The sequence below is a fragment of the Triturus cristatus genome, chromosome 7 (genome assembly GCF_964204655.1).
Source record: "Triturus cristatus chromosome 7, aTriCri1.1, whole genome shotgun sequence".
Classification (NCBI taxonomy): Eukaryota; Metazoa; Chordata; class Amphibia; order Caudata; family Salamandridae; genus Triturus; species Triturus cristatus.
This window is the reverse complement of record NC_140590.1, coordinates 1,640,014,761-1,640,040,130: the sequence shown is the minus strand read 5'-3', so window position 1 is coordinate 1,640,040,130 and position 25,370 is coordinate 1,640,014,761. Positions and strand designations below refer to the sequence as shown.

The window sequence follows — 25,370 nt, the reverse complement described above, 5'->3', positions numbered from 1 at the left end:
ACGAACAGGTATTTCTGATTCCCACCATTCCTGAGAATACCCTAAGTCGCTTGTTCTGGGTTGTCTATACATTGGGACAGCCGAGATAAACCTCGGATAACGAATGGGACACTGATGCTGGTCGGATAAGGGGTTCTGGGTTCTGAGTAGGCCTGGGCAAAAATTTCGTTCCGTTCGCGGAAATTGCGATAATTTGACATTTTTGCGTTCCGCGGAGAGCGCGAAAATGTCAAAAATTCCGGTTTCCGCAGCTTGGCGATAATTTGTTTCTTGCTCGCGCTGTAAAATGATACATTCTCGCGCGCGCGCGATCGCCTTACCTGAATCCCTGCGTTCGCCGACAAGTTTTCTTGATCCGGTCGCGTTCTCCATGAGATGTTGTATTGTTTTTAGCCATTTGCGCTGTCTCGCGACAGTTCGCGCCCGCAGTGACGTCATGCGTCGCGCGATCACGTCTTTCTTCTCGCGATCATGCACCGCGAGAACAACTCAAAACAAGATGGCCGCGCCCGCAAGCAGCCACATGGGTAAGTTGGCGACCCGCAACCATGCAGAAAATCGCGCGAACATGCCGGAAAAAAACTTCCGCATCTTCGCGATATTTCTGCTTGTTTGCGATAATTTTAAACATTCTCGCGATAATTTGCGAAGGTTAATTCCGCAAATTCCGCCCACCCCTAGTTCTGAGGTGAGTTTTTGGTACACCACAATTCACTGAGGTCCTGGTTTCCTGTGCATAGTGCTGTGCATAAGCAGAATCCCTGCAACATGGCGCACCTAACGTTTGGTCTATTGATTTGAAACGCCTTAGTAGTGCTTGTATTAGTCCACAACACCCTCACTCTGGTTTCCGGCTGACGGGAGTGATGGTTTAACCTACCTGTGTTTCGACTAATAGATTAATTCAAGCTTGATCATTAAAAAGGTTATTTTTACTGAACCCCAGTGCTACTGTTGATATCGTTGATACTCTTTAGTGTGTCCTAATGGTGGTCGAGATAGCCGCGCATAGTCGTGCACCTCAATGCCGTCATTTGACGACGTATGGGGTGCCAGATGATGGGATGGCTGTTATTTTTGTGGTGAGCGCTGATGTGTCTTACCCGTATGAGTTGTTTTACTCTTGGGTGACTTTTCCGGCGGTGGATGACGACGATACGTTTCATTTCTTTACTGCCACACAGCTACCTGCGGTCTATACCCCGTATAGGGCACAAGAAATTCCAATCTCTGCCTGGCAGCATACCATTTGGTTTAATGGCGCCCTTCCCCATGCGGTTGCACCGGCAAGAATGGGCCCGTTGTCTATTGCAGGGGCCACATGGCCGGTGCTGGCTGGTTATACGCCTCATCCCCACTATCTCACGGTGGCGGTGGCTGAGTTGCGGGTACTACACACAGCCCTGATTACAATTCATAGGGCTTTAGTGCAGTACGTGTCGCGCAACGTGCAGGTGGGGACACCTGCTGTTGTGGGACAACCAACGGACCACCACGCGGTGGTTATTAGTCCTGTTATGGTTAATTCGGTAATGGGCAAGCACCCACAGAGTAAGGATGATTTTCCTTATTGGCTTGCTGAGAAATTTGACCAACTGGAGGCGGTTTTTCCGCATACCACTCCTGTGGAGAAACACAGGATACTCACCATTAGTTTGCCGAAAGACTTAGTCCCAAATATGGCTGATTGCACAAACTGGGGCAAGGTCTTTGCCGCGACCTACTCGAAGTGCTTCGGCACTCCGTCTATGTCTGTACTACCCTCCGTTATCAAACGTGTTCAGGAGAATCACGGTGCGGAGGCTGCTGTTGAATTGGGAATGCGGCTTGTCGGAGTGTTCGATGTGGTGGCTTCCATGGTAATGGGCAACTTTAAAGGCGATGCCATGCAGTTCCAAGTACTAATTAAGCTGGACAGCGTGGATGAGCTTGACAAGCCCAAGGAGTTCACAAAAATAATTGCGCAAGCCTACAGGCAAGTGGGCCGTAGTACGTTGGGTGTTAAACTAGCCGTAATAATTCCTGATATAGTACAGCAAACTAAGGTGAGCTCGTCAACTAAAGACGAATGCCCAAACTTTCCTAAACCAAGTTGGCGAGCAAAGAAACAGGGGAAGCAGCAACCGAAACAGGGGTCTCGTCCTGCCTCGCCCGTGCAGTCGTCCAGCGAACGCACATATGATCTGCGCGATCGATCTCGTATTAAGTCACCTGATAGATTTCAGGTTTCTGAACAACGCTTTCCTCGTTCTTCACAGGAAACATCGGCTTCACAATCCTTTGGCAGAGACCGTGGGAAAGGAAGGGGTGCCCAAAGTCGTGAGCAAGCCGCCAGACTGACGGCAAAGGCAAGCAGGACGAGTCTGCACGTCAACGACCTCCGTTTCAGAAGAAGAAAGTTGCTGCGCTAACAGTGAGGTATGCCACAGATGGTGCGGACGTAGCTTCAGAACCTGACATGGGCACTAACGCTGCTCGACAGCGCGGCAGAATTTACAGTAGTGCGACAAGCACTGCGTCCATATCTGGTGGCGACAGCAACTGATACGTTCATAACTGTAGAAACTGCTGACACTAGAGTGGCTCCCCCTGACAGACTATATAACAGAGTCCTTTTAATTGAGGGTGACATACAACACACGATTAAAGGGATTTTTTGGGATCATCTGACCACTTCATATGATATTCTATTGGCAGAGGCAGATTGGCCCCCGGCTTTCGTTTTAGATGCTCCTAGAGGGGAGGAGGTAATCCTCCCGTCCTTTGCGCACACAGTGCCAAAGGACCAAGCTAAAAAGTTCACCGAGGAGTGGGCTCTGGTGCTTGCACCTGTGCTGTATCATAATCAGGTCGGCTGGGATAAATTGTCCTCCCCCAGCCATGAAATTCCGTTGCAGTCCACGCTCCAGCCACAACCCAAATATCCCATGTGTCGCGAAGCAAGACCTCACGTCGCGGCTATCCTTGAACAATTGGAATATCAAGGGGCAATTGAAACCTGTGTGTCACCAATGAATAGTCCTTTATTCACTGTGACGAAGCCTGACGGGTCGTATCGCCTAGTTTTGGATTACCGGCATTTAAACTCACATTGCCGGACATGCGCAGTACAGAATACCCACAGTTCGGCTCTCGTCGATAGTCTCGTGAGAAAACGGTTTAAAACCACACTTGACATTTCCAATGGCTTTTACAGCCATAACGTGTCCTCTCTTAGTAGTAAGTGGACGGCATTTACCTCGGGTGGCAAACAAAAACATTTCAAAATATTACCGATGGGCTATAAAAACAGCCCTGGTGTCTACGCCGCTCGCGTGGTCTCTCTGTTAGAGAGCATAGACCCTGATGCGTACTCGTATGTGGATGATATTTATCTCACAGATGACGAGTTGGGACCGCATCTCCGTCGCATTGATCGCATCATTGTTTTGTCTGCAGACTTCGGGTACAAATTCAACTTTGCGAAGTCTCACATTGCGGAATATACAGTGTTGTTCTTGGGATACGAACTCAACAATGAAGGTCGAGGATTGGCTCCGCACTTCCTAGAGAAATGCGCATGCCTACGTGCTCCCACGACACTGAAGAAATTACAATCTCTGCTGGGTTTTCTGAATTTCGGTCAAACTTACATTCCAGATTATGCCCAGCGTATCAAGCCGCTTTATACCTTGGTGCAACCTACTTTTTCCAAATCATGTTGGCTGCCGGAGCATTCAGCTATATTGCAAACATTGCAAGCTGACCTTCTTGCTTCAAAATACTTGCTGACGCGTGAAAACCACACTAACCTGGTAATAAGAATTGTGCCAGGCGCAGTGGGTTTCACATACTTAACATTCAATGAGGGCGACACCGTCCCCATTGCCTGCAAATCACACTTGTACACTTCGGCTGAACTGCGATTTTCCACTGTCGAGAAAGTTCTGACGGCAGTACAGATGGCGATTCTGAAAGAGCGAGCGCTATCGCAAGGCAAACGCATGTTGGTGGTAACACCATATTTTGCCCTTGAGGCGGTGACGAAAGCAAGTGTACCTAATTCTAAGGCTTTGCATCCAAGGTGGATACAATGGGCCACTTCCTTGACATCGCCTGACGTCACATATATCTTTGACGCGGCACTTCAGACTCATGAGTTTTTGCAGTATGAATACGTTCATCCAGCTCCTCTGTCTTTGCGCCCGCTCGAGGATTACCATTGTGTCATTTACACGGACGGTTCTGCTCAACCGGCTACAGGATCGAAGCATACCTATTCAGCGACTTGCGCAATTGTGGTCGGTACTTTCGTGAATGGTGAATTCCAATCCGATGTCGTGCATACGCAGTCATTGGCTGATTGTACCGCACAGTGGGCGGAGCTTCATGCTCTGGTGCTTGCACTGGAGTTTGCTGATCCCCGAGTCACTACTCTTATAGTGAGTGACTCATTTTATTGTGTCCAGTCATACAACGACAATCTACATTTTTGGTCTCAGAATGACTACCATGATTCCAAAGGTAGCACGATTAAGCATAAAACGCTTTGGGTTCGAGTGGCAGAACTTAAAGAACATCTGCCTCTCGTGAATGTTATTCACACTCTTGGTCACCAACGAGTTGGTGTCCATGCTGTCGGCAACAGCCTAGCTGACGAGGCAGCAAAAACAGCAGTGGCGACATACTTAGTAGCAGCAGTTACAAGATCCAAAAGTAAGATCGATGATGACATCTTGGCAGCTATTGCTGCTACAGAGAAGGGAACAAAATATCCAAGAGGTTTCCCTTCTCATTACCATTATCGCTTAAGTCCTGATAACGTCCCATTAGTGAGGATTCATGACGTTGGTGACAGATTGATTCCCAACGCGGACTGCAGACCATCTTTGATATTAGCAGCTCACGAGGGCATGGCGTCCGCGCATGCCGGCGTTGCAGCTACTGTATCTCTGTTACAACAACATTACTGGTGGTGCGATTTATATAAACAAGCCCGAGCTTATGTTCTTAATGGTGACATTTGCCAGCAGATAAAACCTACAACTGCGGCGCGCCCACTTCAAACTCAGTTGTACATATCTAATAAACCACTGGGTTGTGTTTATTTAGATCATTGCGGTCCATTTACCTCTGATACTGCGTACAAATACATCTTGGTTGCAGTGGATTCATGCACACGTTTTCTGTGGGTGTGGCCACAAAGGAGTGCTGATGCCCGTACTGTCATCAAGGATTTGAGTGTCTTTGTTGGAAGTTTTGCATGTGGTACCTTTCATTCTGATCAGGGCCCTGCGTTCGCCTCTAAGGCGTACAAAGAAGCCAAGAGAAATTTGGGGGTCCAAGTCAGATTTTCGTCTCCATTCCGACCTGAGGGTAATAGTGTAGTGGAGCGAATGAACCGTGACTTAAAGCAATCTTTGACAGCCAGGGTTTTAGGTACTGGCCGGAACTGGCTAGCCCACTTGTATGACTGCAACGTGCACGTAATAATCTCCCTAGAAGGTCTCTGGGTGGGCGGACCCCATACATGATGCTCTTTGGCATACGAATGTTTGTCCCGGACCTTGATGGTCTAGACATGGCGGCGTCAGCCGCACCCTTTGACGTGGATGATCACTGTGCTGTATTGCAGAATCTTCAAGAAGCCAGAGACAGTCTAGCGAAGGAACACGTACCCTCCACATCTGATGCTGTGCTTCAGATTCCGGTAGTCGGCTGGCTACCTCGAGTTGGTGATCTGGTCCGTGAGAAGGTGGAGAACAAGAAGGAGTTCGGCCCCTCTTATCGTGCACCAGTTCCGGTGCTTGGAGTACAGGGTACACGTACAGTCATTTTACCTCCACTTACTGGTCGCAAGGATAACAGGTACATCTCTATTGACAATGTCAAGCTACAGTGAGTGGCCGATTCTTCTTAGTATGACACCGGCAGTTTCTTGCCCTTTGATGCTGAGAAATTCTGTTGAGGCCCACACCTTGCCTGATATTGCCGTTGAGATGCATACAGTTACTGGTCCTTTATTGCCACCGACACCTGGTGGCCTACCTGAAGATATTGAGTATGCTTATCCTGCGGATGTTCCATTGCCTGTTTTACAATCCACCCAGTCACGATACTCTTTTGACTCTAATTCAATGACTTCCATTGCCCCGTCCAAAGTTTCGATTTTTGTGGCCTGGTTCAAAAGACACTTTTTAATTCCCCCTTGGACTTACATTTGGCTGGTGCTCATATGTATTTTTTTTGTTTATGTCCATTGGCTTTGTAGTAGTGTTTTTTAGACTTATCAATGGACACTACCTGAAAGAAAGATCTACAATTCGACTAATTAATGGAACTTTGGCCCCCCACTCCTCATCACATATCATGAAAAGGGACCAGACTTTTGTGAACATTACTGCCTGGCCTGTACGTGATGGGATCGCTTGGGATGCTGTAAAATTTCAAATTCATGGCCCCACTGAAGTATTTAATGTGCCAAATGTATTTCGTGTTTCTATGGGTGATGTAGTCAAGCAGAACATCCACTCGGATGATTGGGATGTGCAAGCAATAGAAGCACTGTTTTCTGATTTGAAATATTATGCTGCATTTGATGCTGAAGATTTGTATTTAGATACTGCTAATTATGATGAGCAATTCTGCTATCAACATTATGGCACACATTTCCTACACAAAGCAAATACGTTTAGAAATTTCGTAAATTATACACAATGGGAACACTGTCCCACCCCTAGGCTGGGCAGCTCCACCACGTTAGTGGACAAATTCACATATTTTTCTGATTTCAGTGTGTCAAATCCGGCCTCCTTTTATTTTAAGGTTGCGGCTGAGTCTGCTTCTAAAGTTAGACTGACACACACCAAATTATTGTATTCCAAGTCCTTTATGGACAAGTTGGCAATTGGTGGATATGATCTGTGGAAAGCTACTATCGATCTTAAATTGGTTTGGGGTTCTGAACCGTGGCAGGTACAGGGAACAGAAGCTTTGCATCGTGCCTGCCTCATCCCGAACCACATGTTGTTTTTAAATTCGTAAATTTTTCAGACCACCTGTTTTGGATTGGCTACTTCTAAAAAACTTAAATTCTCCCTCCATTCCGGTCTGGGTGCTTATCCTAATTGGGGTAATCATACGGATCTGTCCCTTGCTACGTTGCAGTCATACATTTCCAACACATCCTTCAATATTTCTGATTTGAATCCGGAAGGGTGGTTGGTGTGGCAAACGAGTTCGGATTCCTGTCAACACCGGTTTCTGGATTTAGCGCCGGGGTATACACAAGTTCGTGTAGACCCCCGTTTTGAGTCTTCTCACACTGTCACTACCTACTCTGTAGGGAAGTTATGCCAATCTTGGCTGCAACATTCCACCTTAGCTGCTGTTAAACTGCATTTATCACAATTAAACGACAAAATAGATTTGAATGATTTTGTTATGGGTCCTGCGGTTGGCAGGTCCAAAAGATGGGTATATGCTATTTACAACGCAGTTTGGAAGCTATCACAGATTGAGGCTGCGTCCAGATTACGAGCTATTGATCAAGCCAATATGGAAAAGGTATTGGCTGTAACAGATAATAGCATTAACACCCTGTCTTCCAGAATTTATACCTTAGATAATATTGTTTCATCTGTGGTAGACATTGTGCAGGATGATTTGTCTGTTTTGTATCATGGTCAAAATCAATTGCGTTCCATTATGCAGTTTGCATGGACATTGCTGGGAAAGTACCTTGGGATTACATGAATACTTCATCTTTGTTCCTCCCTTTTAATTTAACTGCGAAACAACAATTTATGTCCATGAAAGATGCGACATATTCATTGCTGCACATTGAAAAGTTAGAACCTTTACCTTTCTCTGTTGCCGAATTAAACTCCGCTGTGTGGCTTATCCACGGGTTGATCACATTACCATTCCCCCTGTTTAAGTTCAGTTCGTGCATGAAACATTATGCCCTTGGCAGATATGAAAAACTTGGTACTGCCTTCCTGCACGAAGTTTGGTCACTCCCATTCACGTATAGATGTGTGAGAGACGGAAAAGAGGTATACTTAAAAGGTGAAGAGTGCACTTCCACTCCGGATCACTCTGTAGTGTGTAGGCACATTCAATTGCATGGTGCATGTAATGTGCACGCTCCTAATTTAGCTTGCGTCCTGAAAGGAATCCCTGTGCCAGTTATAACACCGTTTTTTACGCTGCTTGCTAACGGTAGTTATTTGCTATTAAATAATGAAGCTTGCTGTGGGATGTTAGTGGGAATTCCCTACATAGTGACTGTATCACAGAGAGTAGTCTGCTGTAACAACGTCCTTTTCCCACCCCCACATGGACGGCTCGATGTATCCATCTGGCCTTCCATTGCAACCTTAAAAGCAGAGTTCAACAAGATGAGCAGAATAAGGGCTCTATTGTCTCAAAAAGAAGTTGCGTTGACTTCATCCCGGGAAACATTTGTCCTTCACGTAGCAAACACGCGCACAGAGGTGCAAGCGCTTTTGAATACTGATCTCCCACTTCATTTTGGGGCCCTGATTCAGACTATCTTTAATGCCTCGTCAACAAGTGGCCTGGCTCACTTTTTTAAAATTGTGGGCTCCGGCCTCGTGACCTCCTTTCAAACTATTTTTGGTGTGATCCCGGCATTTTTTCATTCTATTTTTTCTAGCGTCTTCGGAGGTCTCCCTTTGCTTCTCGCCCTCGTAGCTGGGGTACGTTTGTTGATCTGCATACTACGCTATGGATGCACAACTTGCGTCTCACGACAGCAGGTCCCGGCTGCTCCATCTTCGTAACCGGATGCTTAAATACTATGGCACTTTACCACTGGCGACCTTAAGCATTGCCTATGGATTGTCCTTCCGGTTTCCCTACTTTACTTGTGTACAGCCTGTCTTTCATTGCCTAGATTGTCCATTCCAATGGGCTCTGGATTTGTGCCTGTCGAACTCGGTGTCTCCTGCCCCGGATTATGATCGGCTAATGAGCCCCTTGGTGGCTTATGTGTTGGACTGTTCTGGCGTCAGGATTATGGCCTGTGGAGCAGCGCATGGAGTTCTTGGGAATTGGGACATCGGAACGGCTGCAACTGATTTCTTAGCGAGAAGTTATCTTGAAGAACACGCCAGTTGTCCTTGAATGGTGCTGGAGGCTCCGGTTGTCGAGGAGCATGTGTGTTCCTTCCCCGTGCTGAACTGGATGGCAGATAATTTTGCAGAACGTTCCAAAGATTTCCTCTTGGAAGCTGTTGCAACTTATTGTGCTTATACATTGATGGATTGACTTTTTTGCACCTTCATTTCGTCATACATCCTTAAATGCTGTTTTTTTATCCTTTAAATGTTTTTTCTCAATCCTTTTTATTTTTTTCTTTGTTTTTTCTCTTCGAACTTTTGCACTTACCTTATATGGACTTATAGTTCATGCCCTTGGTTCCATTCTATCAAACTTGAACTCTGCGTTCTTGCAAGTGCGCCCCTACTGTTAGCATGCAGAAGATATGAGGAAATGTCTGACAGGTTCCACATGTACATTTTCCATTTGCTGACTTCTCTCTTCTCACCTATTGACACATTCAGCCAGAGTACAGACAGACACAGCAGCAAAGGTCCCTGCATCTTCTGGGAGGAAACAACATCATCCAGAGCAATGCACACCACCCTCAAAAACTGGTAAGTCAAACTGGTCAGGAGATGGTCAAAATGCATACATTGTCAGCAGACAACAGAGGGACATATAGTGTCCAAATCTCAAAGGTAACCTGAGAAGAAAAACTAGCTTTACAACTATTGGAATTCTCAAAGGACATTTACCGGTAGCAAATGACATTTGTGAATAGCGAAAGACACAATATAACATATCTAGGCTCATCATACCTTTGTGATTTCTGAACATTACATGTATTCCACCAACAGTTCCAGAACTGTGAACTCTATCCTGGAATCGAGTACCACATCATGTCAAAAAGGAGTCTCCACTAGATTGTAATTGTTTTTGTAGACTAAATCAAGAAATCCTATGTTAACAAATATAACAATGATGAACAAGAAGTGAGATTCAGTTGTCAGTAGGATTGAGAATGCGTCTACTGTCCAACTTAGAATGTTTTTTCCATACATGAATTTGTCCAGTCCACCCAGCTGGTTATCGATGCCATAATCGGATGATATGTTGTTTGGCTATTAACAAAACATGATAGTGGACCTTACTTCAGGAATTGTTGTTGTGTCAATTTGATAGATATTGCATCTAGGCAGTGGGGCCATAATAAGTTGAATGTGTGATCACTCATGATAATTAGTGCTACACACTTCTGCAACGGTAGGGCACCCACTGCTTGTGCTCATCCTTTGTGCCTGAAATTGAGTGCATCACACGTGGCAGCAGAAATGTAAAGTTGCAAACACACTTATCAATGTAGGTCCAATGATGTCTTCCCGGATTCCAAGACCCACAGTGACTTCTGCTACAAGGTTGGCTGTGACATCTGGTCAGGGACATAACACTGGGCAGATGCGGGGCCATGGTAAGTAAACCCAAGAATAACGTACCTGAATGCTCATTCCCATGAAATGTGCCTTTAATCTCCTCTGTATGTTGTATGTGTTTTAAATCACTGTTGTCCCACATCATAATATATATAGACAGGGCCAGCTCTGTGGTGATGCGACCAGTGCCACAGCACCGGGTGCTCGCTTCCCGTGGGCTCCGTGTTTGCTAGAATGTTATGTTTTTAAAGCACCTGATGCAGCGTTCCTTTCCTCCGGCAATTACCAGGCCTCACAAAAAAGTCAAGATAACTCCTGTGATTAATTATCTTCCTGGAGAGAGATCAGTGTTTTGTATAGTTGAGGTTTTGACTTATGTGAAGTTAATGCAGAGGGTTAATATGCCTGCTGCAAAGAACGTGTACCAAGTAGATTACAAAGTGCATATAATGTTAACAGATCAGCAGGTTACTGCTTTTAAAAGAGAAATCATGTTGTTACTTGCAAATTATAACTTAAAGTCCTTATATACTACAGTGAGCTATTAACGTTTATCATAGACCTGCATACACACTGCAAAGTATACATTAGACCATGATTAATGTTGCAAAAATGGTTAATTTGGCTAGAAATCGATTTTTATTATTAAAGAAAACTCCCAACTTTGTTGTTTCTTTTTCAACTCTGAGTTTGTGCTTGTCCACACCAAGCACTCTTAAACTATACTGCCTACCAGTATGGATGACATGTGACTCCTACACTTTTAGTCGTTTGGCTTATGTAACATTTCCTATACACTGATTCACACAGGTATAATTAATTGTCTCTGTGTAATATGTGTGTGATGCAAAGTGCTCTGACACCCTACACTGGTGTGAGTGGCGCTATAACTAATTCAATGCATATGAGAGATAGTGGTTATGGAGACTAGGTCACTGTTAAAGGGTGCTAGTGAGAGAATCGGTGGTGGAGGTGATCATTGGGGGGGCGTCAACAAACATTGTTGCACGCGGCGCCACCAGCACTAAAGCGGTCCTGTGCCTTGATATGGCATTTAACCATATACCAGATCACACCATGGTGGCTAGTGAAAGGATGACACAAAATGTATGACAAGTGAGTGCTGAATGGACATAAAAATAGTATCTTGTGTCATATTGAGTGTACTTTACACAACTGGATTGTAATTGAATGATATGAAAACTCCCTAGCAAAATTCTAATGGACAAATCATATGGAAATTGGTGTGGATGAGGGTCGCACTGATGCCAGTTGTCTACGTTTGTGATGGGTGTATCGGATGCTAAGGTGAATCTTCAGGAAGTTACATTATAAAGTTTCATGGCTGACAGGCACAACACAAATCCAGGGTAGACGTCAAGCATCAAATCTTCGCAACTTACCCAAAATGTGGTAACTGAGTTAAATGCTGCATTCTGCTTGCCTCCTCTTCTACTCTATCCACTCACATAAGTGAGTGTATAATATATGAGGTTAGGATGTCTGCTGTACATCATTCGTTGTCAGCTTAGTTATACCATGATGTTGGAAATGGATTATGGGAACAGAGGACACTCAAAGGATGGACATTACAAATGTGTGATCTCTCAATCCAAAATAAGCTTTGTGACTTCATGGGTAGGGAAGCACAAATGACACACAAAATGTACCTGACTATTGCACATCTCACATATGAACTCTGCAATGCAATGTTTGAACTGATGTGCAAATGTGAAACTGGTCAGCCTGGTGATGTACACTCCTTTCAACTTGTCAATAGACAACATCATACTCATGAGACATGTTAGTCTTAACGGTGAAGGTGTAATCAATGTAATGTGGCGGCGTCCTGAATATTTCTCCCCTTCCTTTAAATATCAGTAACCGTCTCATAGACGTTTGTCTGTTGATGTGTCATCTCATTGATGTCAGTGCTGTGTGGAGGTTACAGCTGGCAATTGCTGCATGTGAGCAGGGGCCCACATGTAAAGTCTATGAGGTAAACATGCTGCACATTGTCCAGGAATATACTATAAATGGTTATTGCGAAGTACATTTACATGTTAGCTCATAGCTACCATCTGGTGTACTGAAATATGAACATGTATGTCTCATCACAGCTGCTGACAGGATGACACCAGTGCAGCGCACAACACCATCCCAGGGAATGCAAGACATCCTGGCTGCAGCAGTGAAACCCTCTCACACATGTCAATCAGGTAAATGAGGCGTGAAGTGTTTCCCTATCAAAACTATGACTAAGATCAAAATCCCCTTCCGCATAGAACCTGCAGTTGGTATTTACAAAGTTACATACATATCATACGTGTCACATGTGCCTGTCTGTAAATTAGTAATGCAGATTATTGAGAATGGTGTCACTTCCCTCTAGTGCTGCTGGATTGGGGACTGCTTCGTCAACAAAACCCATGAGGAGCATGGTTCAGCAGTTTACATCAGGGGGGTCGCAAAGGAACACAAAGCTGTGGCTGGAGCTGGTGAGTTTGCTTGTGCAATGTACATCTCTGTTTCACCCCTCAGTGCTATGGTGTGAGCTGTCACTTGTAGGGGTACCCAAACTAGACCACATGTGGGTCATCTGTTGATCAAAGTACCGTAGAACCAACCCTTGTGTGGCAACAGACCTTATACTAGGTCGATTACTTATCCTGTTGCAACCTCTGTGTTCCAGGTGATGATGACGATGAGGAGGATGGACCTTCCACCAGTGTTGGGCGACGGGCAATCAAAGGGGAAATTCCACTGCTCCTCCAGGCAGTAATGTTTGTTGCAAGTACTGCGCAAGAGGAGGAGGAGAAAGTACCTGAGGAGGATGAAGGATTGGATGATGATGGTGACTATCTGTTCATCCTCTCAGAGAATGAAGAGTTTGATGCCATGGACAGAAATATTCCCACATCGCACACATTTTGCAAAGCCTCACACCCTCCGCCCAGGAAAATGCGTCAGCCTCCTCCAAAACAAAAGATTGCCTCTCCCCAGCATAGAGCTAACCAGCCATAGCTCACACACACACCAACACAGACATCACTCCCTCACAGCCCTCACATCTGGAACAGATGTGGTGGTTCCCCTACACACTCCTCCCTATACAGTGCATCCCAGGCCTTCTCTTCACCATCTGAGGAAAGTACCAACCCTGTTGTGGTGCAGGTATCCCCTGGGCACCATTCTCCTGTCCACAGGCTTCCACATGCCACCCTCCCCCCTGCTGTTGGACCTGGCGGTCTCCTCCATGGCTAACCCCTGCTGAGATGGCCTACACATGGCCATGGTGCCCAGTGGAAGCAGGGCTTCTTCCAACAGCAGGCAGATGTGAGGCAGGACATTCGTGCCATAGGGCTCACCCTGTCAGACATGTCTGAGACCCTGCATCAATTCCCTCAGTTGGTGGACAGACAGACCCATGTTTTGAATAGGATGGATAGATCATGGCAAGACATGTCTAAGAATATCAGAAACAGCATATCTATCCAAAGGGAAGAGAGCTTAAGACACCATGCCTTGGCCATGAAGATGATGGAGGGCATGATGCAAATGATTCAAAGTCTCCCTTCACGGTCAATGCAAGGAGGGGAGCCATCACATCTTCCTGCAGCACATCACACCCATAAACCTGTACCACAAACTGTACAGGACCACAGCAAGGGTACACACCCACCACCGCCCCCTATCCAGGCACTCCACCTGCCTGCACAACCACCACCACCCCGTGAACAGGCACTACCACCACCTGCACAAAAAAACCCTGTCCACACACACACACCAACTGTACAGACACCATCCGCCCCTGCACATGAACTTCACCCTGTGCAGGCAGATGCACCACACCAACCTGCACCTCGGCAACAACCCAGACATGATCCCTCACAGCGAGCCTCAATACCAAAATTGCGAAGCCGCAAGAATGATCCCAATTGATCACAACCCAGGAACTTTTTGACCAGTGTAAAAATGGGTAAATAAAAAGAAATTCTCTTCACAAATCAAAACTCTGTTGCGTATCATGTCATGATAGGCTAATGTTCACCACTTCTGGTGGCCTAGAGATGTGAGGATGTGTGTGTGTGTGACACATGTACAAGCGTAACCCTGTCATTGCAGCAAGCCCTCATGTGCAGAGCAGATGACTTCCAAAATACATGTCCATATTTTGTACAAGATATTCACAAGAAAGAGAAAGTATGATTCAAAATAAGATTGTATGTAAAAGAGAGTCTGGGGTTTGAAAAACAACAACAGTCCGATTGGAAGGAAGAAAGGAAAACAAATGATGTTCTTACTGCAGAAGGAGAAGGGAACTTGGATTGGGGTGGGGCAGCATAAATATAACACGTCAAGGAGTGTCAGAGAAACCAGTCTATTTATAAGGGGAAAGGTAAATATTTGCCTACAAAGAAAAATATGTCCAACAAGTCAAGTTTCCTTCTTGTCATCCTTTAGTACCACAATGTCCAGATCCTCTGAGTCAGATGCAGGCTACTGGCTGGCCAGTGCAAGAACAGGTACCACATGGGGTCGGGACACATGAGAAGTACGGGGGGATACAAAAGATGACATGGCTGCAGTCACGGAATTGACACCAGCAGTGAGGTGTGGCCAGAGCTTGGGCAATTTCCTCTCGCATCATGCACACCTCTAGACACATCTGCAGCATGATGGAGACATGTCTGGCTGATCCTCACATGCCCACATCAAGTCCTCTGGTACAGCCACAGAAGGAACAACACAGGGAGGGGTTAGTGTTTAACATGAGAAGTGTGGTGCCTCGGGTTCGGAGCCAATGTTGGTGTCGACCTGGCAGCTATGATGAGGGGGACTGATTGCAGGGGATGCAGTTGGAGGCACTGATGGAATGGCGGCCTCTAGAGTTAGGGAGGGGCTGATGGCATGCCCAGGTTGCGTAGTGGCCTGCCCCGGGGACACCTCGGCAAAACTAACAGGTGAATGGTCTGAGGGAGAGTAGCTCTTCACCCCTCCTGGCCAGAGGTGTCCAGTTATTCCCCGCAGCAAAACCAAAGGGGATGATGTACGGAGTGTTGAACAATGCAAGCACTCACCCCCAGTCAACTGATCTGGGTTTAATCCATCATCATTCTTTAGCTCACTCCACCACCCAAGTTCAGACATGGCCTTATTCAAATAAGTCTGACCCTGTGCCTCATGGGAACAGTCCAGCCCGAACTGTCAAGCCATGTCTTCCCTGGACAGGAAACAAGCATCCTGGGACCGGTTTCTGGCTAATCAGCCGTCATCAGCCAGGCTAGCTTGAATCCAGTGGCAAAGTGAGCAAGGGACTCACGCCTGGGCATACCCTGCCAACTTAGGGCGAACAAAGCAAAACGAAATGCCCAGACGTTGGTCCAGTGCTCTCCATGCCACTGGAATCAAGCTATCCTGGCTGAAGAGGGGTGAAACCCCGAAACCGGTCCTAGGATGCTTGTTTCCAGTCCTGGGAGGACCTGGCTTGGCAGTTCGGGCTGGACTGTTCCCATGAGGTACAGGGTCAAGACTGATTTGCATATGGCTGGGTTCAAAGTGGAATGGCATGGTGAGCAAAAAAACGATGGATTTAGGCCCAGATCTCTGTATTGGGATGAATGTATGACATTGTTCTGCATTCTGTCCATCAACTGTTGTTTTTGCATTTGTCACCCCGAGTGGGACGGGTATGCCCAAATGTGGGTCCCCTGCTCTCCATGCCACTGAAATCAAGCTATCCTGGCTGAAGAGGGGTGAAAACCCGAAACCGGTCCTAGGATGCTTGTTTCCAGTCCTGGGAGGACCTGGCTTGGCAGTTCGGGCTGGACTGTTCCCATGAGGCACAGGGTCAAGACTGATTTGCATATGGCTGGGTTCAAACTGGAATGGCATGGTGAGCAAAAAAACAATGGAAGTGCGTCCTGGCGGGTCTTCCTCAGGGCAGGAGGGGGGAGATGGCAGCCCAAAAGCAGATTCCTAGGTGGCCCTGCGAGTAATAATTTCTTGGTCAGGTATGGGTAGGAAAATGAATCATAAGGAACTCCACCAGCCGGTTTGGAGCCTCAAAGATAAACTGTATTTGACTTCCACCCGTCGGTTGGAGTCGTGTTTGTGCCAGTCCGATGTGTTTCGTGATCTGGAATTCAAGCCTCCTTCCGTCCGTGGTTCATTCACTTCTTGCGCGATACACAGGGTCGAAACGTCGGCGTATTGTATATGTGTACACAAAGCTTAGGATCACAGTCCCATTCGTCATTGGATCATTAAGCATATGTGCTAATAATAAGGACATTTATGAAATCTTTCTCCCTCCTCCTCCCCAATTTTTGCACAATTGTTTCTGTATATAGTGGACTATATTTATCACCATTCACCACATGTCACTGATTCACCACAGTCACGTACTTCATATTGCAATTGAAATTGTAAATTGCGACAGCCTTTAATATTTGATTTTCTCTTAATACATTATTGATTCAAAAATGTTGGTGTGTGTTATATATCTCTATTTGTTTTTCTTTGTAAATCATTAATATTGGTTATAAGTAAGCTGTTGCTACTTGTCCTAAGTAATTGATACCCCGACAGAACCAATCTTTCTTTGAAAATGCGTATACCCAGGTTCTGAGGGACACTCGGTTGCCCCATTACGTTTACCACTGAGTTTAGATTTAGGCAATTCTGTGACATCCAAGATTTGACTGCCCCCATACAGTGATGACATTTTTTGCCTATCCCTACTTCCTGCCCTGGTAGCAGCGACACTACAATTTGTGTGTCATCTGCATAGGAGGTAAGGCTAAATCCATGAGTTCTGATTAGAGGGGCCAAGGGTGCCACACATATATATTAAAAAGGGTCGGGCTAAGGGACGATCCCTGAGGGAGTCCACATGGCAGCGAAAAAGGATTGGAATAAAATTTGCCTAAGGCTACTATTTGTTTCCTGTCTCTTAGAAACGCTTTTGGTAGCTTCCACGCCTTGCCTTTGACTCCAGCCTCCGACAAGCGGTCCATCAGGAGGTCATGATGGACCGTGTCGGAGGCTGCGGTTAGGTCCAGCATAATGAGGGCAGCCTCGCTTCCTTGGTCCAAGGCTTCCCTAATTTCTTCTGTTGATTTAATCAAGGCAGTCTCGGTAATGTGCCCTTCTCTGAACCCATACTGAGTGGGATCCAATAGCTTATTCTCGTAGAGAAAGACCCTCAGCTGGGCATTTATTTATTTCTTCACCATTTTTGCTGGCAACGGGAGGTGGGAGATGGGTCTATAGTTGTTTGGATCCAGATTATTTTTTTTCAGTAATGGGAGTATTGAGGCCATTTTCAATGAACTGGGGTAGTCTTCTAGTTCAAACATGGTATTGAATACTGATGTCAGTATGTAATGGGTTCTGTGGCTAGGTTGGCTACTGTCACTGGACAGGGGTCGTAGGGAGATCCTGACTTGATGGAGCCCAGTAGCTTCTTTGTCTCATTGATACCAAGCGGGGTAAATTCCTCCAGTGTGGGACACACTCCTGTGCCTTGTTTAGGACATGTCATTGAATTTCCTGTAGCTCCTTGCGGGAGTTGGATGAAGGCAGAGAAAATGACTTCTACCTTGTTCTGGAAGAACCTTGCAAATTCTTCACTCAGTTCTTGGCTTGATTCGACCCTAGGTTTGTTTGGGGTTGCCAGCCTAGCTTCGGTTTTATAAAGTTCTTTGGAGGAGTTTCTTGCTAGGTTGATTTGATTTATAAAGAAAAGTTTTTGTGCATTAAAAACGGCTTGTTTCTATGCAGTGAGGCTTTGCTTATAGGGTTCTTTATCAGCTGTGTGATATTTTCTTCGCTAATTGCGTTCTAGCCATTTGCAGGTAAGTTTCTGTCTTCTAAGCTCCTGTGCGTACCAAGGAGCAGTTGGCAAAACTCGTTTGGGAGACACAAGCTTAACCGGGGCTAGCTTTTTACAGACTGACTCGACCCATTCAGTGTACCATCTGGCAGCGTATTCGACCTTTGTTGGCTGCGTGGTGGTTTTAAGTATTTTCTGTAATTCAGATCCTACCACTTTATTCCAGGCCCTTGTTTTTATCTGATTTGACACAAACGGGAAGCGTGGCTGGCGCTGAGCGTGGTCAGTGAGCGGATGGGCACAGACGGGCTTGCCTTAGGTGCGCCTTTGGTGCCCAAGCGGCGCGCCCGCTGCGCGTGTTTGCTGCGCCTCCGCGTCAGCACGCACATTTGTAGTGTGCCGGTGTAGCAAAAGACTAGCCTGCTGACCTAAAAAAATGGCGGCCCGCACTGTCACGCGGGAACCGCTTGCTCCAGGAGTGTGCCCCGCCCTCCCACAGCGTGCATCAAGATCTATGTTGCCAGTCAGCGGATTACACACATTTTAGCAGCAACGGATAAAAAGACCTCAAATGAGGTGAGTCCAATTAAAAGGCAACAGCGGTTTAAGGTAAAAACAGACTGTCTGGCAGTGGGCGGTCAGAACAGATAGCAGCACATGTTTAAAACCAAGTAAAACCAATGAAAATGGATTTGAATTTAACACAGTAAAGCAGCAGCAATTAAATCAAAATGAAGGTTGAACTTAGCCGTTGCAGCAGTGATTCAATTAAAAAGAAGTTTTAACATTGAACGTGATATAGCAGCAGAGATTCATTCACGATACAATTGTCCCTATTAACTATCTCCCGGCTCAAGACCCAGGAGTAAGTGCTGTTGTAAGCTATTGTGCCGGAAGTTGCAAAATTGATCTGGAACCAAATATGGCAGCCATTTTGTGTTCATTCTGATTCATCCCCAATCACAGATCAAATCCGCTGCCATCCTGTTATTCTGTAGTGGAAAAACGTGAAATGACAGTGTAAGAGAAAATCATAGACATGACACAAATGGAGAACAGACCATGTAATGAGATTTGGGCTGGGACAAGGGGGGGTTGGCACAACATCACACCCCAGTTTACTTTTCTACTCCTTTGCATTATGGTACATGTAGTCCATATTAGTGCTCAACACAAGAGTTGTCTGTTGTGTTACAGTGTATTAGGAGGAAGCAGTGCTGTGTATTCCAGACAAATAGTGGCAGATCAAGCCAGAACATCATCACTCATGTTGTGGACCCAACATTTTCTGTGGATTCAAATCAGTTGGTGGCAAAAACTCAACAATGCTATAGTTATGTACTTTTTTGATCCAGACCCCCATTGTCAAAAGGTACAGGAGGGTCTCTCAGAACATATACATCTCATCCCCTGAGTCAATAGATTCCTTGGGACATCCACTGCACTGATTGCTGACATCAGCAAATGACCTGATGCACGGTCAATCTTTTGACTCCTGTCAACAGCTGTGGCTTACATACAGTTAGTGGGGTTTGCAAAGTAGTCTCAGGATGGAATTTTTGGAAGGAGATGTAAATATACAACTTTCATCATTGACAACAGACAGCAAACCACATTTTGTCCATGACACAACAGGTTGTTCACGTGAAAAACGTGGCAACCAGTTGATCACGGACTTGCATACCCTGACCTCGGTTATGAGCAATGGCTCTGGTTTCCCGGATTCAGAGCTAGCCGAGGTTCAAGAGGTATGTGTAAGCCATGCGTTAAAGCAATATTGTGCAAAACACAACAAGCTAATATGATCTTACACAAGACCTCAGGGGAGTACATCAGCACACCCCCTGTACGGTCAAGACATCGTAAACGCGACTTCAACAGACCAAAACTGTGCTCTATGATGGCTCGAGGTCTCATGTGTGCCCGATTGTACCTACGCTGAGGTACAGTGGTTGGATGTCTGTAAGGTGTAAGGAGTTGAGGGGAGAGTGCATACCCAGCATCGCCTGAGGAGGGAAGATAGGGCAATAGGTTATATTTCCATCTTAAATTTGAACTGAACATGATCTATACTTTGGTACATGCAGTGTCTGTTGAGACCGTGTATGTGGTTTTGTGATTCTTATTGTAGAATGGTTGTTAACATAAGGTGGCATTCAGGACCTTCAGATTAGGGGTGGGCGGAATTTGCGTAAACGCGTTACGCAAATCTCCGCGAAACGGTAAAAAATCTCCGCGAACATGCAGAAATTCCGCGAACATGCAGAATTGCTTGTTCGCGATGCTTTTTTCCTGTTCACAGTTGCTGTTTGCGTGCTCGGGGAGAAATATCTCGCGAACACGCATTTTGAGAACGCGAACAAGAAAAAAATTCGCGAAGTCGCGGATAGCAGAATTTTGGGCAATTTCGCGTTCTCCGCGGAACGCAAAATTACCGAAATTCCACAAATTCCGCGAGCGGAACGGAATTTGTCGCCCAGGCCCACTTCAGATAGGCTAGAATGGCATGGGAGCAGCATGTCACAGAGTCAAGTTCCTCCTCCCAATCACATACCATCTCCAAGATGACTTCTGGAGGGAAACGGTATCTGGCCCTGTCATCTTGGCTGGACATCCCAAATAGGTTGATCCTTGGTCTGAAGATCCTCTCTACTCTCCTCCTCATCCTCAAGTCTTCTTGCCGCATGGCAAGGGGCAGAGCAACAAACACATTCAGCAACATGTTGGAAGAGTTTTTATGTGTCTGCTCTGCTTTCATATGTGCTACAGGGCTGGGATTGGCTGCAGTGTGTCAGCTGATGCATGGTGGGGGGTGGTAGGCACTTGGACAGGTGTTTAGCATTGAGGGTAATGCTCAAATGGCCAAAATGCTGGGATTCGGCCCAATAGCGGATATTCCGGCCCGGAGGCAGAGATTCCGGGCCATTAGCAGGTATTCCACTCCGGGTGTGAAAATTCCGCTCCAGGTGCGGAAATTCCACTCCGGGAGCAGAAATTCCGGCCGGAAAATTAGTAGTTGTAAGTGATTTCTGTGAATACCATAAATCGTAAGTGCCTTCTGTGAATACCACAAGTAGTAAGTTTACGATTTTGTCTCAGATTATTTCTGTGAATCGGCCCCACAGATTTTTGCGGCGGGAGAGGTAAACGTGCAATTGGACGGTAATTAGAAGTGATTTATTTAACATTTGCTTATGAATGAATAGAAAGGTGTTGAAAAGCAGTCGTTCCCTCATTTCTTATTGAAACTTAACACTCTGGAGAAGTTTGGGGTGGAATTCCCGGCTTCTGTGAAAACTGATAACTTAATGGCTAGGTTGTCTACCCAGGGGGCTCTGCTGTCTGAGGCTGCTTTGCCATCTGACGCTGTTGACAAAAAGGTGGAGGGGGCAGTGAAATGGTCCTATATGGCTTCAAACTTTGTGGTCCATGCTAATGCCTACTCCACTAATGCCATTCAGTCCCACTTTAAGGATTTCCATTCCTTGATGGATAAGGTACAGGAGGGTGTGGATTTCTCTGCCATCTTGGCATTGATGGAACAACTTGTGCGGTTTCTCTCCGACATCAAATCTGACAATCTTCGCTCATCTGTGGCGGCTTCTAGCACTGCCATTGCAGCCCGTGGCAACAGCTGGATGTGCTCGTGGTTATTAGATGCTGTTCAGAAGGTGATCCATTTGAAACTGCCTTTTAGAGTTTCCAAGGTTTTTCGCTGAGATTTGGAGGAGCTGATCAATAAATCAGCAGAGAACATGAAGCTGGTTACTCCTGTTTGGCCTGTCACTAGGGCAGGGGCTTTGGTTACAAACAGGCTTTGACAGCTTGGGGGCAAGGCTCCTTAGCACCTGCCCTTTTGAGTCAGGGGTCATGACCGGGGCACCCCTAATGCTGGCAAATCCTGATACTGTGCATCTGCAGCATCTACCCCTACCCCTCCCAAGTCATGACTGTTCCAGATTTCGTCCTGTGGGGGGCAATCTGCAGTACTTTCAGGACATTTGGGCTTGTACCAATTCGGATGCATGGGGCATGCAAGTGGTCTCTGAAAGATACAGAATACATTTCTGTGACATTCCCCACCATTTTTTGAGACTCCCGCTCCACGCTCCCCGGAGAAATTGACTGCACTACTCTAGGGGATTCGGTTGCTGCTCCAGAAGGCTGCCATCATTCCGGTTCCTCCTGAGTAGATTTTCCATGATTGTTTTTCCCCGCTTTTCCTGATGCAGAAGGCGTCAGGAGAGTTCTGCCTTGTACTGGACATAATGGGGGTCAATCAGTATATCCCTCATGTATTCTTCAAGATGGTGTCTTTCCAGATGATTCTGCCTCTCATGTGGAAGGGCGAATTCCTGACTTCCATCGATCTCATAGATGCCTACCTTCATGTCCGGGTGCATCCGTCTCAGCAGAAATTCCTCTGGTTCGCTGTCCTGGGCAAACCCTACCAGTTCTGGGTCCTGTCCTTCGGGCTGGCATCTGCACCGAGGATTTTCACCAAGCTTTTAGCACCATTGGTGAGGATTTTACGTGCTAAAGGTGTCCAGATTTTCCCATATCCGGATGACTGGCCGACTGCCTCTGGGTTTTTTTCCAACGCCCAGACGGAAGTTCTCAAGGTGACCATGCTGTTGTAGGACTATGGCTTCTTGATAAACTGGAAAAACTGGAAGAAAATCCCAGGTCCAGCCATCCCAAGATCTCCTCTTCATCGGGGCACGCTTCAGGATAGACGTGGGGGAGGTCTTGGTGTCCACTCCCATTTGTCTTCTCTACTTCTTCACCCATCAGCATCTGCAAGGACATGGCTTTGAAGTCAGGGAGAGATGTCCTCTTCATTGTCCATGGTTCCTTGGGGGAGGTGGCACCTGTATTCCCCTATTCACCATCTCCAGAGGCATTGGAACCCATTATCTTGGGTGTATGATAGTATGAGACAATGGTTCCTCCGACTCCTCAGATCTGCGGAGATCTCCAGTGGTGGCTGGATCCCGCTCATCTGTACAGGAGTTTTTCTTTGGTTCCTCTTCCTCTTCCTGTTCTTGTCCTCAATTTCAGTGCTAGTGGGATGGAATGAGGTGCCACTCGGGGGGATTCGCAGCTCAGGGGTGATGGAATCGAATGGAGGCTCTTCACTCTTCCTATTGGAAGGAGCTGGCGGCAGTCCTGTTCGCTGGCCCAGGGGTCTCCTTTATTGTTTTCCACCCATCCCTCTTCTCCCTCGGGTGGTTCAGAAGGTGGTTCAGAACCAGGTGGAAATTCTGTTCATTGCCGCTGTTTGCTCGAGGCACCCTTGGTTCTCCATCTGTCAGTAAGGCCCCATTGGGTTTTGCCTTTTCAGCCATCCCCGCTGTCACATCTGCTTCTTCCGCTGGACACCCTTCACAAGTTGAGTCTTGCAATTTCGCCTTGAGAGGCAGTTCCTCTTAGAACAAGGGTGCTGTTTGGATGTTGCTGCGCTGATCCAGCAGACCTGGCAGCCCTCTACTCTGAAGACTTATGGCCATCATTGGCAGACTTTGTCTATCTGGTATCAGGATAAGGGGTTGTCATCTTCCTCTTGGAATCCTACAGATGTGTAATAGTTCCTTCTGGACTGTTTTCAGCTGGGTTTACTTGTCACTACCATCAGTAGTCTGTGGGTGGCTTTTCAAGATTTTTACGGGTCTGGTGTTTTGTCGGTTGCCCCTGTGGCAGCTTGCTTGCTGGGGAGTTCTTTTCTTAGGCGTCCTGTTGTTCATTCCCTGGTGCCACTTTGGGACTTGACTCTGGTTCTGTAGAGATTGCAGGGTGCTCCATTTCCACTGCTCTGCTTTGCAAGGCGGATGCCTTGTCTGTCTCCTATAGTCTGACAAAGAGGTGTTTCAAGCCTTCTCTCTCTACCTTGTCCCATTGGATTAAGTTAGCCATTTCTCATTCCTATTCCTTGTCTGGGCCAGCCTGTCCCAGAGTCTTTGCCTGGGAGTTTTACTAAGGGGGTTTCTGCCTCCTGGACAGCATTTAAGGGGGCTTCAATTCAAGGCATTTGCTTTGCTACCACTTGGGCCCTGCCCCACACATTTATGACCCAGAACTGTTTGCATTTGGGTATTGATATCTTCTTGGATTTTGGTGTTGATGCTTTGTGTTCTGTGGGTCCTCCTGAAGTGTAATGTTGTTTCGGTCATCGCATTAAATTAACTTGTTTCACTTTATTCATGATATATGTTGTCTCAATCAGTTTCTTGACTTGGGAACGTACTCATAAGTAAGCACTGTGAGAGGAAGACAGATGTGGAGGTAATGCCAGTCCTGTGTTCCCGCCCACCTCTCACTGTTCTACTGATTTCTTTCATTGCTGAATTATTTCAGGAAGTGAGGTATTTGTACTCAAATGGATTGGGGGCCATCTTGAATTGGGAAGTAAAGGCAAGTTTGGTAATTAGGTACTGCATGAGTGGAGATAAACTCATACTTAAGGACTGTGACATGGAAGACATGGACTCAGAGTAATGAAAATTACTGGTTAGTACCAGGCATTATCAGGTTTATAGTTCTTTCCTCATTTCACTGTTTTAATTTGATTGTGTTTATCTAAAATTCTTGTTAATGTCTCACAATACCTTCTTGAAAATCTATTTCAGGAACTTCATACATTATTTGTGATTTCTGGCTCTCTGGGATGTTCTGACTGATAAGTTTGTTCTGTGAATATGTGATATAGAAAACTAGGGAGGTTCTTGTTGGTTAGCACTCAGGAGAATACCCCCCAGCCTTCGATGTAATGTGCTGTAGATCCCTTAGTATTGCTTGGGGCAGGGGCTGCTGCTTTTTTTTGTGCACAGGTCGGCATTTAACAGAGGTGCTGGCAGAGGGTGGTGACAGTGAAGTAAAAGTCTGTAAATTAAAGTGCACTCATGTCCTCTCTCCTTGCTGAAAGTGGAGCCTGGAAAGGAAATGAGAAAGAACTCTGCAGCCCCTGTGGGCCACTTTCCTTCCTGTGCTAAGAAATAGGTAATCAAGTTTTCATGCCTATAATTACACAAACACAGCTCCCCTCCTTCTCCCTTGCA

At 46.2% G+C, this 25,370-nt stretch overlaps 1 protein-coding gene across 1 annotated transcript; it reads left to right on the top strand.

The window, feature by feature from the left end:
- The first annotated feature begins 1,886 nt into the window (after positions 1–1,886).
- Positions 1,887–22,034, top strand: LOC146812606 (uncharacterized). Its single transcript, XM_085615176.1, has 5 exons — positions 1,887–2,045; positions 3,714–4,925; positions 12,871–12,976; positions 13,171–13,256; positions 21,522–22,034. The coding sequence occupies exons 1-5, from the start codon at positions 1,887–1,889 to the stop codon at positions 22,032–22,034; spliced, it is 2,076 nt and encodes a 691-aa protein (XP_085471302.1).
- The last annotated feature ends 3,336 nt before the right edge of the window (positions 22,035–25,370 follow it).